General features: G+C 40.2%; 2 protein-coding genes and 1 long non-coding RNA gene across 4 annotated transcripts in view; 2 read left to right on the top strand and 1 right to left on the bottom strand.

The window, feature by feature from the left end:
- LOC108167289 (uncharacterized) overlaps positions 1–19,948 on the top strand; it is a 98,923-nt gene that overhangs the window by 57,149 nt on the left and 21,826 nt on the right. Inside the window, exon 3 of the long non-coding RNA XR_014084959.1 lies at positions 16,925–17,201. This is a non-coding gene — a long non-coding RNA (uncharacterized LOC108167289). The remainder of the gene's footprint in view (positions 1–16,924; positions 17,202–19,948) is intronic.
- On the top strand, positions 2,765–13,311 carry LOC108167288 (uncharacterized). The gene is made up of 3 exons (XM_017310893.2): positions 2,765–2,896; positions 2,983–3,084; positions 6,021–13,311. The coding sequence occupies exon 3, from the start codon at positions 6,147–6,149 to the stop codon at positions 12,234–12,236; it is 6,090 nt and encodes a 2,029-aa protein (XP_017166382.2). The 5' UTR covers positions 2,765–2,896; positions 2,983–3,084; positions 6,021–6,146; the 3' UTR covers positions 12,237–13,311.
- On the bottom strand, positions 14,890–17,201 carry LOC103482029 (bone morphogenetic protein 2). 2 transcript variants are annotated; one of them, XM_008437941.3, is made up of 5 exons: positions 16,888–17,201; positions 16,525–16,664; positions 15,792–15,908; positions 15,481–15,655; positions 14,890–15,399 (listed from the first exon to the last, which is right to left on the bottom strand). In XM_008437941.3, the coding sequence occupies exons 1-5, from the start codon at positions 17,141–17,143 to the stop codon at positions 15,008–15,010; spliced, it is 1,080 nt and encodes a 359-aa protein (XP_008436163.1). In that variant the 5' UTR covers positions 17,144–17,201; the 3' UTR covers positions 14,890–15,007. The 2 variants fall into 2 exon arrangements, with proteins under 2 accessions (XP_008436163.1, XP_008436162.1); XM_008437940.3 differs by having other exon boundaries at positions 14,890–15,655.

The following is a 19,948-nucleotide window of genomic DNA, read 5'->3' as shown; positions in this document are numbered from 1 at the left end:
TCCAACGTTTCAGATCGTCAAAGAAAATATTAAAATCAACCACTAAAAAAACAATGTCATGATTGCACAGGTACTGCAATAAACTATTGCTATGGAAAGCAAACACAACTTTCCAAATTATTTTAATCAGCTAAATCATCATTTAGTGATTACTTTTTCCCATGTAGAGCCAGTTTAGTTTCATTTGGGATTTTTTTCTGTTAATAAATTAAATCATCATTTGTAAACTTGGTATTGTATTTACTGTTTATCTCTAGTAAATTAAGATGCAGGGTTTTGTAATTAATTAATCACAGTTACATGTATTTGAATAGAAAACCATGATGATAAAAAAATCAACAAACCCCCTTTGCTGCTAAATTATTTAATAAATCAACATATGAGCTCAACAACAAATATATTTATTATTTATATTATTTATAAAAAAAATTGTTTTTAATCTGTTATTTAGGTTATTCAACCATCAGATCAGTGAAAAGTGCTAAAATACCTTTTCATCTTTCAAGTTTTTCTGAGCTGCTGAAAGTTAAGATTTCATCACATCAGACCAATAAGAAAAACTGCAGTAGGTAACTTGTAAAAAATAGAAAAATAGCTTTTTTTTATTTTTATTTTTTACATATTTGTTGAAACTGTGTAACAGAATGTTATAAGACAGATATGTGAAAAAATGTTCAGCTACTTTACCTTCACCCAGTCCTCCTTTTGGTAATGGGAAACAACCAATCAGAGCCTGGAGGCGGGTCTTAGAGCTGTCAGTCACAATCTCATGTGGTGCTGCTCATCCTCCCTCCCCCACAACTTCCTCCAACAGCAAGTTGTTTCTCCACTATTAGCGCAATTAGCAGTGCATACATGTGGTTGATTGGTAGCGCTAAGACCCTCCCCCTGACTCTGATTGGCTGTTTTTGCTCTGGAGCGGTGCATTTTTCCAGATGCAGCCCAAGGTTAGAGAACGATTTTTTCACAGATTATCTGCCTTATAGCAAACTGTGACAATATGGAGGCAGTTTTAATAGAGATGTAAAAAACATATTCTATTAATGTTTTTTTTTTACACATCTATAAAAGTTGCATTCTGCAGCTTTAAATCAAATTTTAATCTGATAAACGAGCCTTGATCTTTGCTAATTGCCTCGTCAGCTTTGGTTAGTTTCAATTATTGCAAACTCCAGACACAGCAGTACAAACTAACTTCCTTTACAAATGCTGAACACCAGCATCGCGAGTTACTTCAACAAAGAAGATAGCATCTGTGCTACATCCCTAAAGGTCCTCATTCACAAGGTTCACACGGTTTCACTTCTACACTGACCTACTTCTTCACACTTTGACTTCACAGAACATCATCGTCTATTTAGGCCATGACAAAAAGGGGAAGTCTGCTGTCCAGCATGTGGCACATCAAAAACACACACAGCGCCCTGCAAAAGTATTTACACCTTTTATTTCTTTTCACACTTTGTCTTGTTGGAACCACGACCTTCGATGTGTTTTATTGGGATTTTATCTGACATAGCAATAAATATTAGCATATAATTGTGAAGAGAAAATAATCTAGCCTGGTTTTCTAGATTTTGTGCAAATGACCATCTCATGCATTCATATTCACCATTTTTATAGCATATCTATCAGCTGTTTGCATCTGGAGACAGAATGTTTTTGCCCAAGCTTGGATGAAGTGTTTAAAGTCAGACTATCAGTTGGATTTCAGTCTGGACTTTGACTGGGTCACTCCAATACATGATTGTGCTTCAATCCAAACCTCCTCCCCCACTTCCATAAATACCATAGAACTGCATTATTTACTATTCGATGTTTTGATAGTTTTTATGGCTACAGAGTGGTTTTTCATAGACGTTTTTACAGGAAGCATAAGTTTGTGAAACTGCTGTGCATGTGGTAAGAAAATGTCCAATCATCATCATTACAAGGACAAATGCATAGAAATGTTACGTTATTTAATGGGTTATGGGAAAAACCTGAAGACCATTTTCTGTATCATTTTACTGAGGTTGAAGCGACATTCGTAGTGTTTGCACATTAATAATGTGGGAAAAGTGGGAAAAACAACTTTATTGGCTTTAATAAACATAAAGCTGTTAATGGCTTTAACACTTGCATTGAGCCACACAGTAGAGGTTGGAGAAATAAAAACATCTCTGCTTTCGGAATGCGCAGAGATGATCCGTTACATAAATCACATATATTATCTTTCCACGAGGCACAATAAGTCAACACAACACCCCTCCTAAGTTTCAGGATAATCACACAGCAACAACAGCTGCATCAGTCCTAAAACTAGACTATCCGGTCACACATTTCCACATCACGGCCTTGTAAACAGAGCTTGAGCAACAAGAATGAGTCCAGCCCTGCCTTGATTATGCCAGTCAGCAGACGTTTGCACCCAGCATGTCTAATCTGGACTTTTATGAGGCAATGTGCAATATCAAACACTCAAACGTTTCTTTGAGTGACTCAGGCAATAGAAGTTGGCAGCTAAATATAAGCCAGTGTTATAACCAGCTAAGTTCACCCTCCAGCCACTATATATTGTCCAAACTAGTAATTCCCTCCTCTTCTATGACAAGTCTTGTTTTCAAAGGTACCAGACAGTAAAGAGAAGGAAGATCGATACAAGAACCAATCAGATCTGAATGCTCGGTTACAAAAATAACCAATGACAGTGTCCATTTCATGGCGGCTGGCCCGTCTTACCCTGCCACTCGACACCTACTGGTTATTCCAATGAGAGGCATCAAGCCAGGTCCTGTGCTGCTGCTCAGTTTGGCCACGCTGACTTGCGTCTATTTTGGTATCTTGTGAGCTCGCGCTGAGCAGGCCGGGCACACCAGCGCATTTGAACATGGATCCAGGGGCTTGACTCACTGAGGTGAGTTTTCTTTGTCCTAGATCTTAAACACATAACTTTAGAGAAAGTTAGTGATGAGGAATTACTAACTGGAGTATTGGCTACAGGTGCTGCTCTGGATTGCTGGACTTAACTCTGGGGATTTGTTCTTAACCGTACATTAGTGTGGGTAGACCTCTTGCTGTGAGCATGACACACCCATCACCAAGGTAAGGAAGAACTAAAATTAAATTATTTAAAATGTGATAAATGGCCGACACTGAACCTTTCATAGTGTTTTGGCTAATCACTCATGCGTTTTCTTACTTTTAAACCACTAAACAGACATGTTGTCTTATTCATTTCACCCATAATGTAATATCTACAATGAAAAAGAATGTCTACGCTTTATAGTTTGAGTCTTTGTACAGTACAGTTAGTTTGGCCATCTCCGTTTGTGAGTATAAATACACAAGCAGATGCTGGGAAAGTACCGTGGCTGCTAACTGATATCTAGTTATGAGAGGTAGAAGGCTGCTGGCAACCAAGAGGTCCTAGAAAGCCAAAATATTCAGTAAGTCTGGCCTTAGATACAGTGAAGTCAATAAGGTCTTGAGACTTTTACCTGGTGAATTGAGCTGTCTGGATATTATGAAAAAATAAATTAGTAATAGTTCTCTTAACCGAGTTTGTAGAAATGTGTAGAAATCCCCAGAGTGGTGGAAAGCTAACTGCTAGCTAAATGGACAATATGTTTGAGCAATTAAAGCTAATTTTAGTGATTAAAACTAAGTTAAAAATGTTTATGGGAAGCAATTCCATTTTATTTATATTAAATTACTACAATTTAACAAGAGACTGTTAAATTGTTTGCTATTCAGGGCAAAACACTTCAGAGCCATGACAAGCTAACTGCCAGCTTAATTGACACTGATCTCATTTTAGCAATAAAAACAACTCACATTATACATTCATCTCCATGGGGTACACTGTATATTATCAAACAATAAAACACTTATATTTAAAAAGAAACCATTAAGTCTGTGTCAGTTTTCTCAGGTAAACAACTTCAGAGCAATGGAAAGTTTGCTGGTAGTTATGGAAGCTAATTTTAGCAATTGATACAGCTCAAATTGAAAATGCTTATCTCTGTTGAGCACAATGCTATATTATTGAATACAATGCAATGCTACACATAGAATCTGTCTTAGCACTATTGCAGAAGCTAACATTAATAGTCTTCCTTATTTTCACTCCAGAGTAGCAGTGCTAAGGAAACTAAATAACTCCCAAAACGCCAGCCAATGGCATGTCAAATAGCATTACGCCGTTAGCTTCCCAAACTGCATTTCCTCTCAAAACTTTTAGATATGTTAAACAAAATATTAGGTGCATTTCTCATGAATAAATTAGTCGCATACCACTGAAAATCAGCAAATAGGTGAATTCGTGAATACTAATCCGCAAATAGGCAGGCGTCCACTGTAACTACAAATTAACAAAAGGCTTTTGCTAAGTTTGCTGCTTTTTTCCTCAGCTAAACAACTGCAAAGTGTTTGAAGGCTAAACATTAGTCAAAGTCATTCCCCGGATAAGCTAACTTTAGTCATTTCAAACAACTTCACTGAAAATGTTTAAATCCATCACTTGCAGGACAATTATAATGGATATGAAATGTAAACCTTCACAGGAGACTGTTAAGGTTATTCCAGGGTTTTTTTTCAACCGAATAGGTTGCATGTAACTACAGTTCTGTTAGTTTGGATTGCTGGATGCATCCAATTGTGATTTAGTGTTGATAGCTTCCAAACAATATTGGTGCCTGCACAAGCAGGCACCAAGTTTTTCAATTTCAGTTGATAAAATCAACTAGTCTGTCTTTATTAGAAGCCTCCCACCATTCGTTCAGCTTAGAAAAGTACAACAAATAAGAGTTGAATCGCAGAGCTATAAGAATTTTCGGCTAAGATTTTCTGAAGGCTAAATTTATGAAAAAAATAAATAAAAATTTGTTAGTTTCCCGATGACTCAATGATTTATCTACTTTTCTACAAACTCACTGCCCCCTAAAAACACGTCTTCATACTTTAGGTTAGGGAACAACTTGACAGAAATTCGCTTTGAATAAATCTGAGCATGTCCTTAAAGTTGTTTACAAAGGAAAGTGTATATTCAGCAATAATTTGTCTTTCATCAGGCCATCCATCAAAGTGAATGTGAACATTTCTAGACATAATGCTTTTGTTTTCTTGTGTTTCATTATATTTCAAACAGCAAGATTCACTATTCATTTGGTCAAAGTCATTTTCTTTTAAGAGATGTTTGCATGAGTGGTTGAAGCCTTAGGTTTTATGTGAGTGGCAGGCTCTCAGGTCAGGAGGTATAAATGGGTTACTGAACTATTCTGAGAACTCGGGGTAGCTAGAGCGAGATACAGTAGAGCAGCTGTTGCTGAGGTAGACTGAGATTTTTAATTAATTGTGTCTCATTTCCTGTGCCACATGCTACAGCTTAACTGCTGGACATTTTAATAGTATTGCATTTCTTTGCAATAATCCGGATGTTAGCTTCTCAGACTTAAACCTTCCTGATAAAAAAGAATCGTACATATGGGATGCAGCTGTATTTTTTTTAAAAAATGATATGGATCAAGTTCATTTATTTGTTTTTTAAATGTTACCTGTAAATGGAGCAAAACTATATTTCTTTGAGTGAAACAGCAGGTCAGTTGGTGCTAACAGCTTGAAGCACACATTGCTTAAAATAGCCAAGTGCATGTTTTGAAGTGTTTGTCTGCTGCCTGCATAGCTCCAGCTTGGTCCAGGCCACCACATGCTGTGTACATAAAGGTTATTAGTGCAACGGCAGATTAAATCCCTTTAGATTCATTCAAAATATTAAGATCAGGCATAGCATTATGACCAGTGATCGACTGCAGGCTCATGGATGCATGTGGGAAGCAAACAATGGTGCATTAATGTGGATATATTTGCAAAACAAATGTTGGTGCACAATTGCAGTTTGATGGAGCATAGCCACAGATTAGTCAATACTGATCATACTGTAATGCTCGATTGGTTCATTACATGAGTTTTTCGAGGTTCTCACTGCTTACCCTGTAATATGCATTGCCTTACTGACATTGCTTATTGTGGCTTCTTTGTAGGTGAAGGACAGATCCCGAGAGTTCCCTGATGTTGGTGTGAGCTGAAGGGAAAGACCCACTGAGCTGCAGCAGCAACACAGGACACAAGACTGGTGATGAAAAAATAGCAAGAAACTTGCTGACACCATGAGTTGCGTGGAAAAGCGACACGTAAACCACCGGATGGGAAGCATGCTACACCATCGCTTCCCCAACGGCTTCACGGACTTGTTTATGGACGAGACGGATCGAGAGGTCAGCACCCTGACCGACAGGGCCTTCCGTAGTCTCTGCGTCGGGGATGATGCAGTGTACAACGACGAATTTTTGTATGGATACTCGCCGTACAGCTGCCTCAAGCCTTTAGCAGGGGAGCCTTTTAAAAAGAACCCACATAAGGAATCTAAAAAAGCAGGACAACACAAACAGGATAAAGACGATGCTCAGCCCTGCAAACAGCAGCAGCAGGATGACATATCCCACATGTCGTCCTTCCTCAAGGTGCTAAGCGTCACAGAGGAAAGGAATGGAGGAATGACAGACTGTAATGGTGAATCGTGGGATAAATCGGCACTTCGCAGCATAGAAAGAGAGCTTTCAGAATTCTCCTCTGACTATCACACTAGTCTCACCAATAGACATTATGAGAACAATAAGTCTGGTTGTGGTTCTTCTACTAAAAAGTGCAAGAATGTCAATCTTTCATCTGGGAATCTGACAAAGATTAAAAATGCAAAATCCACAGCAAAGCTTAGAAAACTGAACATAAAAAACTTTTTCCTCCACAGCGAGTTTAGTCCTTTCCAAACATGGACAGATTTGAATCGGTACCCCTTTGGCCAAGACAGCACAGTCACCGATATTCTCTGTGCTGACAATGTTCCTAAGTGGTACGACTTGCCCTTTTATAAGGAGCTGACTGAGGCACATACATCAGAGATCCTGCATACGGAGGAGGTACAGTCATGCCAGAAAGTAAGAGTTGAGCCATCCACCGCCAAAGTTCCTGAACCCAGCCCAGCCCCTCCTCCACCAAAAGTCCTGCCAAAGCCTGCGGCCCCTCTGGCTGAGAAGAGGTGCTCCTCAGATGGAGGGGATAAGACTGCTGCCCCATGGAGACGCAATGGCCCCAGGGCAAAAAGTGTGATCCCAGCAAATCAACTTCGAAAACCACCTCAAGAAAGTAATTCAAAACCAATGGATGAAAACATTTTGGTGGTCAAAAAGGACACTGAATCTGTGGAAGTGAAGGCAATTCAGGAAGCAAGCTCTTCAGCCTCTACTCCATTTAGCATCTGTCAGCTGATGACTCCCGTCATTCCCTCCAGACAGCCAACAGAAACTTCAGAAATCCTCCAGGCAGTTCTCTCACCCTCTGTCCTCGACCTTCTGAGCAGGCCTCACTCTGAGGCCAAAGTGACTCCTGAACCTCCTGTCAAGCGAGAAACCTACAAATCGCTCGCATCGAGCATCCTCTTCAACTTGAAGGATAACAGGAAGAGGGTGAAGAGTCGATACAGCCCACATAAATTCAAAACTCTGGAACTTTCTGAAGGTGGCGTCCAATCTCCACCCTCAGATAATGCGAATCATCCTCCTTCTGAAGGCAGTGGCTCTGGCTTAAGTACACCGGCCAAAGATGGGCAGACAGTTAGCGGCTCTGTTTTGGAACATATTGTATCCCCATCAAATGTTGAATTTACAGGGCATTGCAGTGACAAGCCTTTATCAGATGACTATTTGTTGGCAAATTTACTGCAGACTAAATGTGATGCTGACAATAGCAATCTTGGAGAGGAGAACTCTATTTCATCATTTCTGTCCTCAAAGAAGAACAAGAGTCCAATGGCAAAAAAGCAAAACTATCCATCCCTGAATTTGTACAAGAAAGCCAATCCTGTTGACAGTGATCTGAAATATCTGCAAGTGCCCCCAAGCAACAACGTTTCGACCAACGCTGATTTAATGATTAATGCAAAAAACAGAGAGCTTTCTCCAAATGCACTGCCAACAAACACAGGGCTTTCACCAAGTACTTTAGATGTCATCAAAGATTATTCACCCATAATTTCACCCCACATACTGGAGAGAGGGGGGCTATCATCAGGGGAGAAAACACAGCCAAATGTCCCAGAGAAAACTGAATGGCCAGTGAAAGATACAAAGGACTTTGCAGTTCAGCTGGCTTCACAGGAAGACAACACAGGTGGCCAAACCATTAGTACAACAAATGTAATCAGAGCCGCAAAGGAAGCAATTAATGCAGCCAAAAATAAAGCTCGATCAGCAAGTCATTCAGACAGCAACAGCAAGCAGATACCAGACGCAGATGTAATGAGGCAGAAGGAAAGGGATCAGAGAGTTTCTAAAGAGCCCTTTGAAAGAGGGAGGGATAGTTTGGTAACAGAAAACAACTATGGGTTATTGCTAAATGAACCATCTGATACAACACTGGTTAGCAAAAGTAGCAACATAAGCAAAGAGCCTCCACCAGTACCAAAAAGAACTTTTACTAAATCAGATCTGCAGCTCTGCTTGTCTCCTGACAAGCAGCGAAGACGTTATGCTGACAAAGCTTCTAATAGTGATTTGGTAGATGCAAAACCAGATTTACCAAATAAAGAACATGAACCTGTCCATAAACAAGGCAAACCTAAGCATGTCTTCTCATCCAGACAGAACAATTTTATCAAACATCAGAGATGCACATTGACAGATGACGAGCAAGCAAAGGAGAGCAACTTGAACGTGAATGCAAAAATGGAGGCGGATGTCGAAGTAAAGTCAGTAGGAGACATAAGAGATAGCGAGCATATTTTTAACGATTTGCAGGCTTTGAAAGAGCTGGAAAGAGCACGACTTGGTGATCGCATGCTTGAGAATGTGACAAACAAACAAGAGGTTTTTAACATTGACGAGGAGGCAAAGGTTAAAAACAACTTGATCTCCAGGGAGCTTCGTAACATTAAGAGAGGTATGCTATCGATGAGAGGAAACACGTCGGCTAAGAGAAAAATATTTGCAGAGAAGGAGCAGAGCAAGCAGGAGGTCTTCACAAAGGTAGACAGTAACGTTGTTGTGAACAAAGTACTTCTAAATGATAATTATGACAAAGCTAAAATGGCTCTTGAGGAGATAATCTCAGAGCGGGAGAGAAGGAATACATGTACAGAGCAGGAAGCAGTTGTAGCATCTGAAAACAACATTCTAGATGAAGGTTGTGAAACATGGTTACAGGATGGTAAAGCTTGTAAAGACTATATGACTAGACCAAGAGAAGAAAAGAATAACAGTACTTCTCCACTTCAGGAGAAAAACAGAAAACAGAGATTAGGGGATTTAAGAGTAACAAACCAACCTAGACCTGCTGAGACCCTCGGATTAGGAAGTAGGGAAGCTCTACTGGATGTAAACAAAGCAGGAAATGACCAACATTTACGCTTAAAAGTTAAAGATAAAGATGTTGGGGAAAAGTTAGTTGATAATTATGCTCATAATTGCAATGTCAGTTTACCAGAAACAGCAGGGCAGGTGTGTAAAGACGGCAGGGAATACTTGATAAATGACAGGAAAAACAAAGGTTTAAATGCTCCTCCTGTTCCACCAAGGAGCAAAAAAGGAGTTAGTAGAGGAGATGGGAGGGCAACAAGTGACAAAGATCTGGTGGGTGGCTATGATAAAAATGAACATTTTGAAAGGAGTGAAGAGCAGTCATGTGACATCAAGACAGGCCCTAAAATATATGTAAACGCAGATACTGAGGAAGCTCTACCTAGTCAGAGAGAAACCTCTTTAAAAGAGAGGGAGGACGAGGTAAAAAACACCGCAGCAGTGGCATTTACATATGGGTTAGTTAACAATGCAGTGATTAACACTAGTCCAAAAAGGGAAGTCACAGCTGGAAGTCATGCTAACACTCAGGAATCCTGCAAGGTGAAACGAAAAGCCCCCTTGAAACCAGACTATTTAATTAAACACAATGACGATCTGATCAAAAACTTCAAACCAGATGAACATTTCAAAATAACTAGTGAGGATGTAACTATAGATGCAGAAGAACTTGGTGAAATCCCCAGAAACATTATATCACCCTTGCTGCTGATAAAAGGTGTCAGTGTTGCACAGAGCCCACCTGATCAAGCGAGCTTGTCCTCCAAGTCGTCCTACTTCTCTGTGGAAAGTACTCTGCACAGAACCACAGAGACTGAGTCAAATGTCTTCCACTCTTTAGAGAACTCACCAGCTGAGGTGGAGGAGGTGATTGAACTGGGACAACGAAGCAATTCGAATGGAGGTGGGGTGGGTTACTGTTGCTTAAGCGATCACGAAAGCGAGCTGGAAGGCATGAATAAACGGTTGAAGTCCACACAAAACCAACCAGAGCTACAGCATATGGATAGCATGGATAAAAACATTGTCATCACAGATGAAAGACTTGGCAATGAAGAAAGCAATTCAACTACATCATCTTCCAGTACTTTTTCTCCAACTTTGGGAATCCCGGCCTTGTTCAAAGTCAAAGACAACAGTTTTAATAGCAAGACAAAGAAACATGTACTACCCTGGTCTCCAAGAGGTAGTAACAGTGTATCAGACAAAATAGACAAAGAGTTAAATCAGTCAAGGGAAAACCCTGAGCTCTCACTGGTAAATTACATTTCTACCAACAATATCATCATAACTCCACCTGAAGACTTTAAACCTATAGAGATTTCAGCAAGCAAATCACCACAGTTCTTGACAGTGTCCTCAGATATCCAAAACGAAAGCCCCAGGACATCCCAAGTTGGGAATTCTCTACTAATCCCACAGGAAGAAGAAAGGTTTTCCAGGGTGACCCCATCATCTGAAGATATTGAGAGTTTACCAACTAGTACTGCTGACCCAACTGATGATGCAGTGACAAATGCTAAAGTTCTTGAAGAGAGTGAAATGACAAAGGACATCAGTGAGCAATCAGGATTCATTTCCAGTGGTAATGACAGTCAAACTGGGCTGCCCAAACCTCCAGCAGTCTTGCCAAAATCTGAAAAAGCGGTTCAAAAAGCCATTAAACTAACAAACAGAAGGATGAAGAAGGAAGAGACCCAGAAATCATCACAAAAGTCATCTCAAAGCAAACACAAAGCTGAAAAGGTGAGGAATGATAAATCAGAGCACAAAAGCAGTGGCAATGCTAAAACTGGCAGGAGTAGTGATAAAAAGCACAAAGATGGCAGTCGTCATAATTCAAATAACCACAGAAATGACAGCAATCCCCAGCGCGAATCCCACAATGAGAACCACAATCAAAACAAAGTAGAAACAAACAGGACTCGAAGGAAGAGTCAGGATTCAGTGGAAGGGAACAGCCAAAGAACTGATGAACGACCCAATCCAGCATCGGAAAGACAAGGTCGGAGCGCCAACAGACATCCTCGAGAGAAGTCAGAACACAGAGATTACAGCAGTGACAGCGTCATCAGTAATGTGCCAGTGTACAAAGCTCACATCAGTGACAGGCCCGTGTCAGACAGGCCTTTCAATCGATCACAGAGCATTGATAGGTACCTGGGAGGTAAAGTAGAGCATAGGCTTAGTGCTGATATCCCAGCCAGCGAAAAGCTTGAACCCAGGAATCAGCGCATTGAGAAATCCATCATGCATGAGCTTCAACAGAGAGGCAGAGCCGCCGACAAGCAGAGCAGAGGTGTCCCCTTGAGGAGAAGTCAAAGTATTGATGCATACAGCACTGAGATTCCGCCTCTGTCTCGCCAGTCAAGCCAAACCAGCCAGTTTTCTCGTCAGTCTAGCATGGAACCCGCCATTCTCACGCAGTCCATCCCTATGACCCAACGAAAGCTCCTTCAGGATCCAAACTCAGGGCAGTACTTCTTTGTTGACCTGCCAGTACAAGTCAAGACGAAAACCTTCTTTGATCCCGGTACAGGAAGCTATGTACAGCTGCCAGTCCAGCCGCCAGATGGTGGTGTTCCTCAAGCGCCCCACGTAGAGGTCCTGACTTCACCACTGGTCGTTTACCACAGCTTTGTGCCAGTTCCTCTGTCCCCCATGGCTCCGAAAGCCAAAATCCAAGCAACGCTTGTGGAACCAAATGGGTTAGAGCAGAGGCACCAGGAAAGGGGAAGGAAAATGCATATTAAAGAGGGACATCCATACCTAGAGACAGCCTATGGTCAACAGGAACTGATGTTAGGGGAGTTCTTGGGGACAGAAGAGCTGGACTGTCCCTGCTGATGTGGCCGTTGTTTCACTTCATTGTGGTGTTTGTTGCATTCTAGGAGTTATTCTTGTGATGTTCTGTCATGGTTTAACCTTTTTCAACGAATCTTAACTTCTTTTACTTTAGGTTTCCTACAGTTTCCAAATGTTTTCTACCCAATTTTTTTAATATTTCAGTAGTAATTCACCTAAAAACACCACAAAAATGAGCCTTCAAATGCAAAGCACACCACCAATGCAGTGTTACAATGCCAGTTATTCACCCATGAATGTTCTTGGAGCCTTCATGGAGGAATAAATGCTAATGGTATGAACTTTTTATGCTCATGTCTTTGTTCTTTGACTTTGGTTGACCTCAATTTTTGCTAATGCAGGACAGAACGTGTCCTGGCTTTCTGACTGCACCTCAGCCTCTGCAGCACCTGTATAGAGGAGTGAGTCTGAGTCAAGTACATATTTAGAAGAAATATCAACTTTTGGCTCGCTCGTTTCTGTTTGCCAATGTAAAAATATAAACTCATGTTGAAATGAGCAGCATCTGGTAAGGAAAAACCGACATATTGATGTAAATATATTGCTGTTTAAACAGCAAAGACATGCTTCAAGGCGAGATGTTTATATTTTGTAAATGCTGAAAGTTTGTAATACACTACAGAAGTAGTCATAAATCGTCACTTATTTTCAGGTGTAGTGGGTTTTGTTTTCTTACGTGGTAATTTTGTTGCCTTTCTATTTTCGCCTGATAAGTTGAAACCCTTTACCATTAAACTTACTTGAATCCATTCAACACTTAAAATAGCAATACAAAATTTTCATACTGCTGAGTTTGACTGTTAACATCCACACAATAACACTTTTTAAGACATTTTGCGTGTGTTTAATTAGCCATCTGCTGAATGTATTTCGAACGCCACAAATTCCAGTTGTTATTGGAAAAGTTTGAACTTTGCATTCACGGATTGTTTTTCAGATGTGCAGAAGAATTGGTGCAAGTTTTTTTTTTTGCATTTGCATTTTTCTCAGCTAGTCGAGCAGAGCTGTCTTGTGTCTGTGATCCATTCCAATGAAATAAACAACTGTTTTCAACAGAGTTCAGCTGGACTCTTTATTTCACTACAAATACGTTTCAATAATTTTGCTTCTTTTTCTTAGGTTTGTATTACTTTTTTTTGCAATAGCATCAGTTAAATTTTAATAATTTAGAAATGTTTTGCTGAACAAGTGCCATACTTTTGACATGGGGAAAGAATTTAGTCTATATTTGTGAAAAGTTGCTAGAAAAATACCCTCAAAATACCCTCAAAAGGTGGTTCAACCAAGTATTGAGCTTTAAATACAAATGCTCTTTACTTTTGGAGTTTTATTTGTAAAAATGTGAAGACTGTGTATCTTCAAAAAAAAAACTTTATACAAATCAAATTATTCACTCCAGTTCAACTGGATCCATCAAGTGTTCTAAAAGTGATGGCTCACAAGTTGAGATGTATCCAGTAGTACTGATTCACATTTAATAACTGGGTCAACAAAGCAAGTTAAAGTAGTACATCCAACGTTTTGTGCCCATTCAGCACAAAATATGTGGTTGTCCTTCAGGCTTTTGCTTTGTGTGTTGTAACGTACAGGTGTTCAAGGTACGACTCTACAATGCCACCTACTGTCCACAATGTGTAAAGACTCCAACTCTCCTGGAAATATACAAACTAAATACAAAACCAGACACATGTTGGGAACTAAAACTACATGGTGATCAATGTCTTTCCATGCAACATAAAATAAGATCTGTAACGACTAAAAGGATGTACAATAAGTCAGCTTTGATTGCTGATTATTCATTTTAAGTTATAAAAAAAAATATAAAAGGAAAACACAGCCACTTCTTTAAAGTTATGCTGACAGGGAATTTGATCTATAAACAATGTTTAAGTGCATAACATGATAAACGTGAAGCTATTGCTGAAAATTTCTTCATACTCCTACAGATGTAACAATTAAATGCTTCTCAACTGTCAAACTGTAATTCCAATTTAAGTTAACATAACTATTATTTTATGTACATTAAATAATAATTTATTGTATTTAATCTCACATTCTCTTTGCAAATGCACCGACAATGCTAAGATAATATACCAAACATCAACTTTTAGAAGGTTTTTTTCTTGTATTGCCTTCCTTCAGTCCAGCTGATTTCAATTGATTCCTGATTAGGCATTTGTTGAACTGCAATCAGCTGAATCAAGGACATTAAAGCAGGGAAACCTCTAAAATATGTGTGGCTTGAGGACCAGGGTTGGGAATCACTGGATTAGTGAATACAGCATCATGTTTGTGCTGCTTCTTACCTGGAGCGTCTGAGTTCTTAGTGTTTTATTGCAGCAGCAAAGCAAAGCTGGTGGACGCTTCCTTTGCTCTTTTTCTTTACAGAGACTTTTCCATTTTGCGTTTGCCAAGTTAGCTTAAGGAATATACACAAATGTACTGGATCCATTTTTATTTCTTTTTCTTTTCTTCTTCATCTTCCCTGTAGCTTTCTGAGGCCCCTCTGGGGCCCCTTGGCAACTCCAACTTTGAAAAACGTTGGTTTATCAAACCATTCTGAGTACAATAGATTCATCGACCCTAAAGCGGTTTGCCCACTAACCGTTTTTCACAACACCAGAGAATGTTTGGGTTAATAGTTAAGGAATCTTTTATTTCTTAAAATAAATCAATATTTAAACATATACAAGGAAACATGTTCTAACCAGCTCTAATCATCAGTTCTAATCATGTCTCAGAGCCAAACCGGGTCAGTGGCAGCCGCAGCTGAGCGCCACCATGTCGTCGTACTGCTTCAGAACCACGTTCTCCTCATCGTCAAAGTACAGCAAGCTGATGGACTGCAGTCTGTCGGGCACGCAGCAGGGGGCGCCCAAGTCCTCCCCGGGCAGCTTGAGCGCGTGCATGATGGAGCGCACCGTGGCGTGGTTGGTGGCCCTCAGGCCCACGCCCAGCGGGAACGGGCAGGAGCCTTTGCAGTGGTAGGCGTTGTAGCCGCGCGGAGAGATGATCCAACCCGACCAGCCGATCTCGTCAAAGTCCACGAAGAGGGGCACGCGCCGGCAGGACTGGGGGCGACCGCGGGGAGGGAAGTCTGAGGACGCGCGTCTCCTCCTGCTGAGGTGGTCCAGAGACTCGGACGCTGCCGTTCCAGGAGGATGGAAACCGTTAGCATGGCAACGGAGTTGAATTGGTCTCAGGCTCTCGCCCCATATCGACTTACCCAGGTATGACCGGTTCGCTTCCATCCTCCCGTCGTCTGAGAAAACGACCAGGTAGGCACTCGTGTCTGTCAACTGGAGCTGCTTGGATTCAGAGTTCATCCAGTCACTGGAGGGGAACGTCGTCACCACCAGGATGCCGTTGTTCTCCTGACTCTTCTGGATCCATTTAGACACCTGATATTCACCAAAACAAGATTGGTCCAAGTCTGTTGGATCGGACACAACGTCACCGATACCTGACCTAGAATTTTTGTCATCATCGATATTAATATCTGACCGGTGAATCTCTACTGTGAACATTTTCTCCTACCATCTGAGTGACATTGAAAACCTCCCATCCCTGTGTGTAGAGGGGCACCAGCCTGGACGTGATGAGGTTTCCTCTCTGGGCTTTCAGTCTGCTGTCTGGAACCTCGTATACTCCCACCTGGACGAGAAAACGCAGCAACGTTCGCTGAAGAAATACTTCTATCAACGCGTTTTTTGGGGCTACTTTGGCATAAATTACTGTATTTGCTCAGGTGTTGAGGAAGCTCTGGTTGCTATGACAGTAGAAGTGTGGTAAAAAAAATCAGTTTGAATGATCACTGCAATTCCTAGTCCTAGGAATTCTGAATCAATTCAATGTGTTCTTGTCTCACTTTTTCCTTTCACTTAACTTTCCATATATATTCAATAAACGATTAGTCCCAATGAGTCTTGTCAGATCAAAACTTTGTTTTGAAAGTAAACGTTAAGCAGGTATGTAGCATAATTTTCTTTAAGCCCACATGACTTTTTAAAGTTTTTTTTTATAGCCTTGATGTAATATTCTAATGTCATGTTTTCATTACCTGTAAGCAAAAACAAATAAAACATTTTTGCTGAATGGCTGTAAATCATGATCACCAGAAATATTTACTATTTTACTAAACTACACTGTGACGAAGTATCAAAAGTTGACTTTTTAAATGACATGTGTTGCATATTAAATAAAAGTTTGGAGTATATTCTGCACATTTAGCCATGTCAAATAAAGAATAAAGGTGACTTTTAAGAGTCACCTTATAGAAATGAGGCCCATAGGAGTTTCCGAGGTAGAACTTGTGTTTCTTTCGGAACCAGCGGAATTCAGCTTTGATCATTTTCTCCTCTCTGCCCAGAGAGGACAAGTTGAAAAAGTGGATCCTCTGCCCGGTGTGTCCTGCAGGCCACAGAAAACAGAAGGAACATGATTGGCTACATTTGCTCCAGAAAATCAAGTCAAATAGACGCATGTCCGTGCGTAATTGTTCCTTTCCCCGAAGATTTACGCACTGACATCTGTGCCTTTCAGCGCAAAAATCTTCCTTATTAATAAAAAAATGCATACCCCCCTGTAAATCTATAAAATGCAATAAAGTTGTAATAAATGTGTCTCCGCTCACCTTTGTCCTGAAAACTGCGCACCGTGTTCCCCTCCAGAATCTCCTTCTGGCTTCTGTGCGCCCCGTCGGCCACGGACACGGCGTTGAACAGATCCAGCATGAACTGCGGCGCCTTCTTGTGCGGAGAAAACGCAGGAGCTCGGGGGAAATCCTTCAGCTCGAAGGGCGCCTCATCCAGAGCCCCGCCGGGGACGCAGCTCAGGTGGAGGGCGGCGAGGAGGAGGCAGAGGGAGAGGCGCAGAGCTCCTGCTGGCATTGTCAAGCAGAGTGGACTGAGCCCCGGCACCTGCGCTGCGGGGAGGACGGGTGATGAGGTGAGGGGGAGAGGAGAGGGGATGGGGGCACAGGCTGGCCCTGTATTCTGCAAACAGCGGGGGGTGGGGGGTTGGGCATTGGGTCCTCATTGATGACGGAAGAGGAAAGACAAAGAGAAGGTGAAAACAATTCAACAATTAATAAATAAACAAATGACTCATTTCCCGTTAATCTCTAGTTTGACCTTTTCAACCAATTCCTAAGCTATGAAACTTAATTTTGAAGGGAATTAAATATAAGCCATTAGAATTATTCAGACTTATTTTGTGCTTATTTATTTGAGTATTTGCAACTAAAAACAAAAATATTCCTAATTTGTCTGCAATGTGCAGTTTGTACACTATAAAAATTGATTCTGGAAGCAATTCAACATAAATAATCAAAATTATTTTCCTTCATTTGTAGTGTGAAGGCTTGTTTTTTTGGTTTTCACACTGCAAACACACATGCAATAATAATAATAATAATAATAATAATAATAATAATAATAATAATAATAATAATAATAATAATAATAAAGAACTATAATCAAGCCTATTAGTTTGTACAATAATGTTCAGTCATAAACATATTTCCTATGGAGTTTTTGGGCTGGGTTAGGTCAATATAATTTCAGATAATCAAAATTGTTTAAATCAGACGCATTAGCTTTAAACATATTGCTCAATAATAACTAATTTCCTTTATTTTTTATGTAGTTTGGAGTCTTGTTAATTGAATTTGTACTCTGTCAAAATGATTTTTGGAGAATATTGAATATTAAACTCAAACAATTTGGTTTTGAAATGCAGTGATTAAGAAAGTTGGATTTCTAGCAACGTTAGCTAGCAAATCCTACGTAAACATTTAGTTTAGGATTTAATTAAAGCTGTTCAGTTATGTGTTAGATGTTTGTATATGTTGTGAATGTTTTTATGAATGAATATGTCAACATGTGGCTGAGGAAGATTCTGTGAAAAAGAATGAAAGCCTGTGTCTAGCTTCAGCTAGCTAGCAAAAGAGCTAACGCTAACGGCAAAATTAGCTAGCAAGCTGAGCTTCATAACTCAGAAGCTTTTTTTGGTAATGAAGGTCACATCATAGCTGCTGTTGTCAGTGAAACATTTATGTATCTGTTAGAATACATTTCATAAGTTTATTACTGTTCTGGTAACATTTTATGATTTACAAACCAGTTTCTATTTTTGATGTTTCTCTTTATTGAATCGAGTATGAATCAGAAAATTTCATTTCATGAACTTTTGATATGACAGATGTTGTACAGCCTTTGCCTATATTAAAACTTTGCCAAAGTTTAAGGTAGCATAGAGAACAATAGGGCGAGAATAATAAGAAATCTTCCACAAAATTCTTAGGAATCAACACATTTTGTTGCAAACCAACACTTTAAATTACTGATATCTGTCTCATTCAGTAACTAATCAGTATATATACTTGATTTTACAAACTGTAGAACTCTTATCAGATTTAAAGACTGTACATGTTTTGCAGACTTTCAGTCCACATTAGAACAAATTACAAAAGATATTTGCAACATCAGCACAGAGTAGGTGTTACTACTTTAACGTGATGCATAAACTTGTCGCGTTGTGATGTTTTGTTGCCGTTCCTCCTCTTCATGTGTTTCTCCGGCCAGTTTCCTGTTATCAGCATCAGGCCAGTCGCAAGAGAGCAAACGAACAGCGGAGCAGTGACGCACATGAGGCGCGTTTTCAAAAGCCACCTGTTAATGCTCACTTTTCCACAAAACCCAAGCCCTGGTCAACATGGTCGCTCCTTCTCCCACATCCCCCCCCGTTACTATTTGAACAGGGACATATCAGAATGACGTGTTTATTCCCTCCCCCTGTTAAGTTGATTCCAGGATCATCTCTGATCAATCAGCACAAACAAAAGGGATCAAATTCCCAAGATCATCAGGCTGATCAGTAGATCGGTTCATCAAACCCACCATGATCCCCTCTTTTAGGGGCCATTACTCATGTTTGAGGTCTCTTTGCTTTATCGCCTCAGAAGCAAGCGCATGTCAGATAGCTGAGCTGCAGGATAGATTATGGTCATAAACTCTGCAAACAAGGCGGCGGCCCACAGGAGGCCAGGTGATGATTGGATTTGTCTGGAACAAAAGCTGTTTTTATGCAGCATACTTAGAGGTTGTAACTGCAATCAAAGAGCCAAAATGATGGAAGTTTTGTAGGATTTCTGTGAGTTAAAACAACAAATGTTAAGGCAGTGTTATGTTAAGGAGTTTATGGACAGGATGGTTTTAAGATTGCATGCAAAGCAGCATGTTTGGTGGAACTGTGATCACCCTGAACATGGTGTTGGCAGTATCATGTTATAGGAATGGAAGGGTTTTGATCATATCCTTATGATAAAATGGCCTCGTCAAAGTCCAGACATAAATCCTACCTGGAACATGTGGCAAGACGTAAAGAATGACATTCATGGATGCTGTCCATGCTGATGAGCCGGGGCTGCTTTACTTTCCAAAGTTAGTAGAATTTTGTGTTTGTAAGATGACAAAACGGGAAAAAGTTGATAAGTACTTTTTATGAAGAATATGAAACAACTCATAACAGCAATAAGGATTAACTCACCTTTAACGTCGCTCTGGTTCACATTGGAGTGCTGTGAACACGTGCAGTCAAATGAGATTTATATGTCATTTTAATAATTTATCAAAATTTTGTATTTGAAAAGTTTTTCATTTTAAACTGAGGAACTTGAACGCAGCTTCAGTTCT

Source organism: Poecilia reticulata, chromosome 19, assembly GCF_904066995.2.
Source record: "Poecilia reticulata chromosome 19, P_reticulata-male-v2, whole genome shotgun sequence".
NCBI lineage: Eukaryota > Metazoa > Chordata > Actinopteri > Cyprinodontiformes > Poeciliidae > Poecilia > Poecilia reticulata.
The sequence above is the reverse complement of the archived record's forward strand: the minus strand, read 5'-3'. Positions and strand labels throughout refer to the sequence as shown.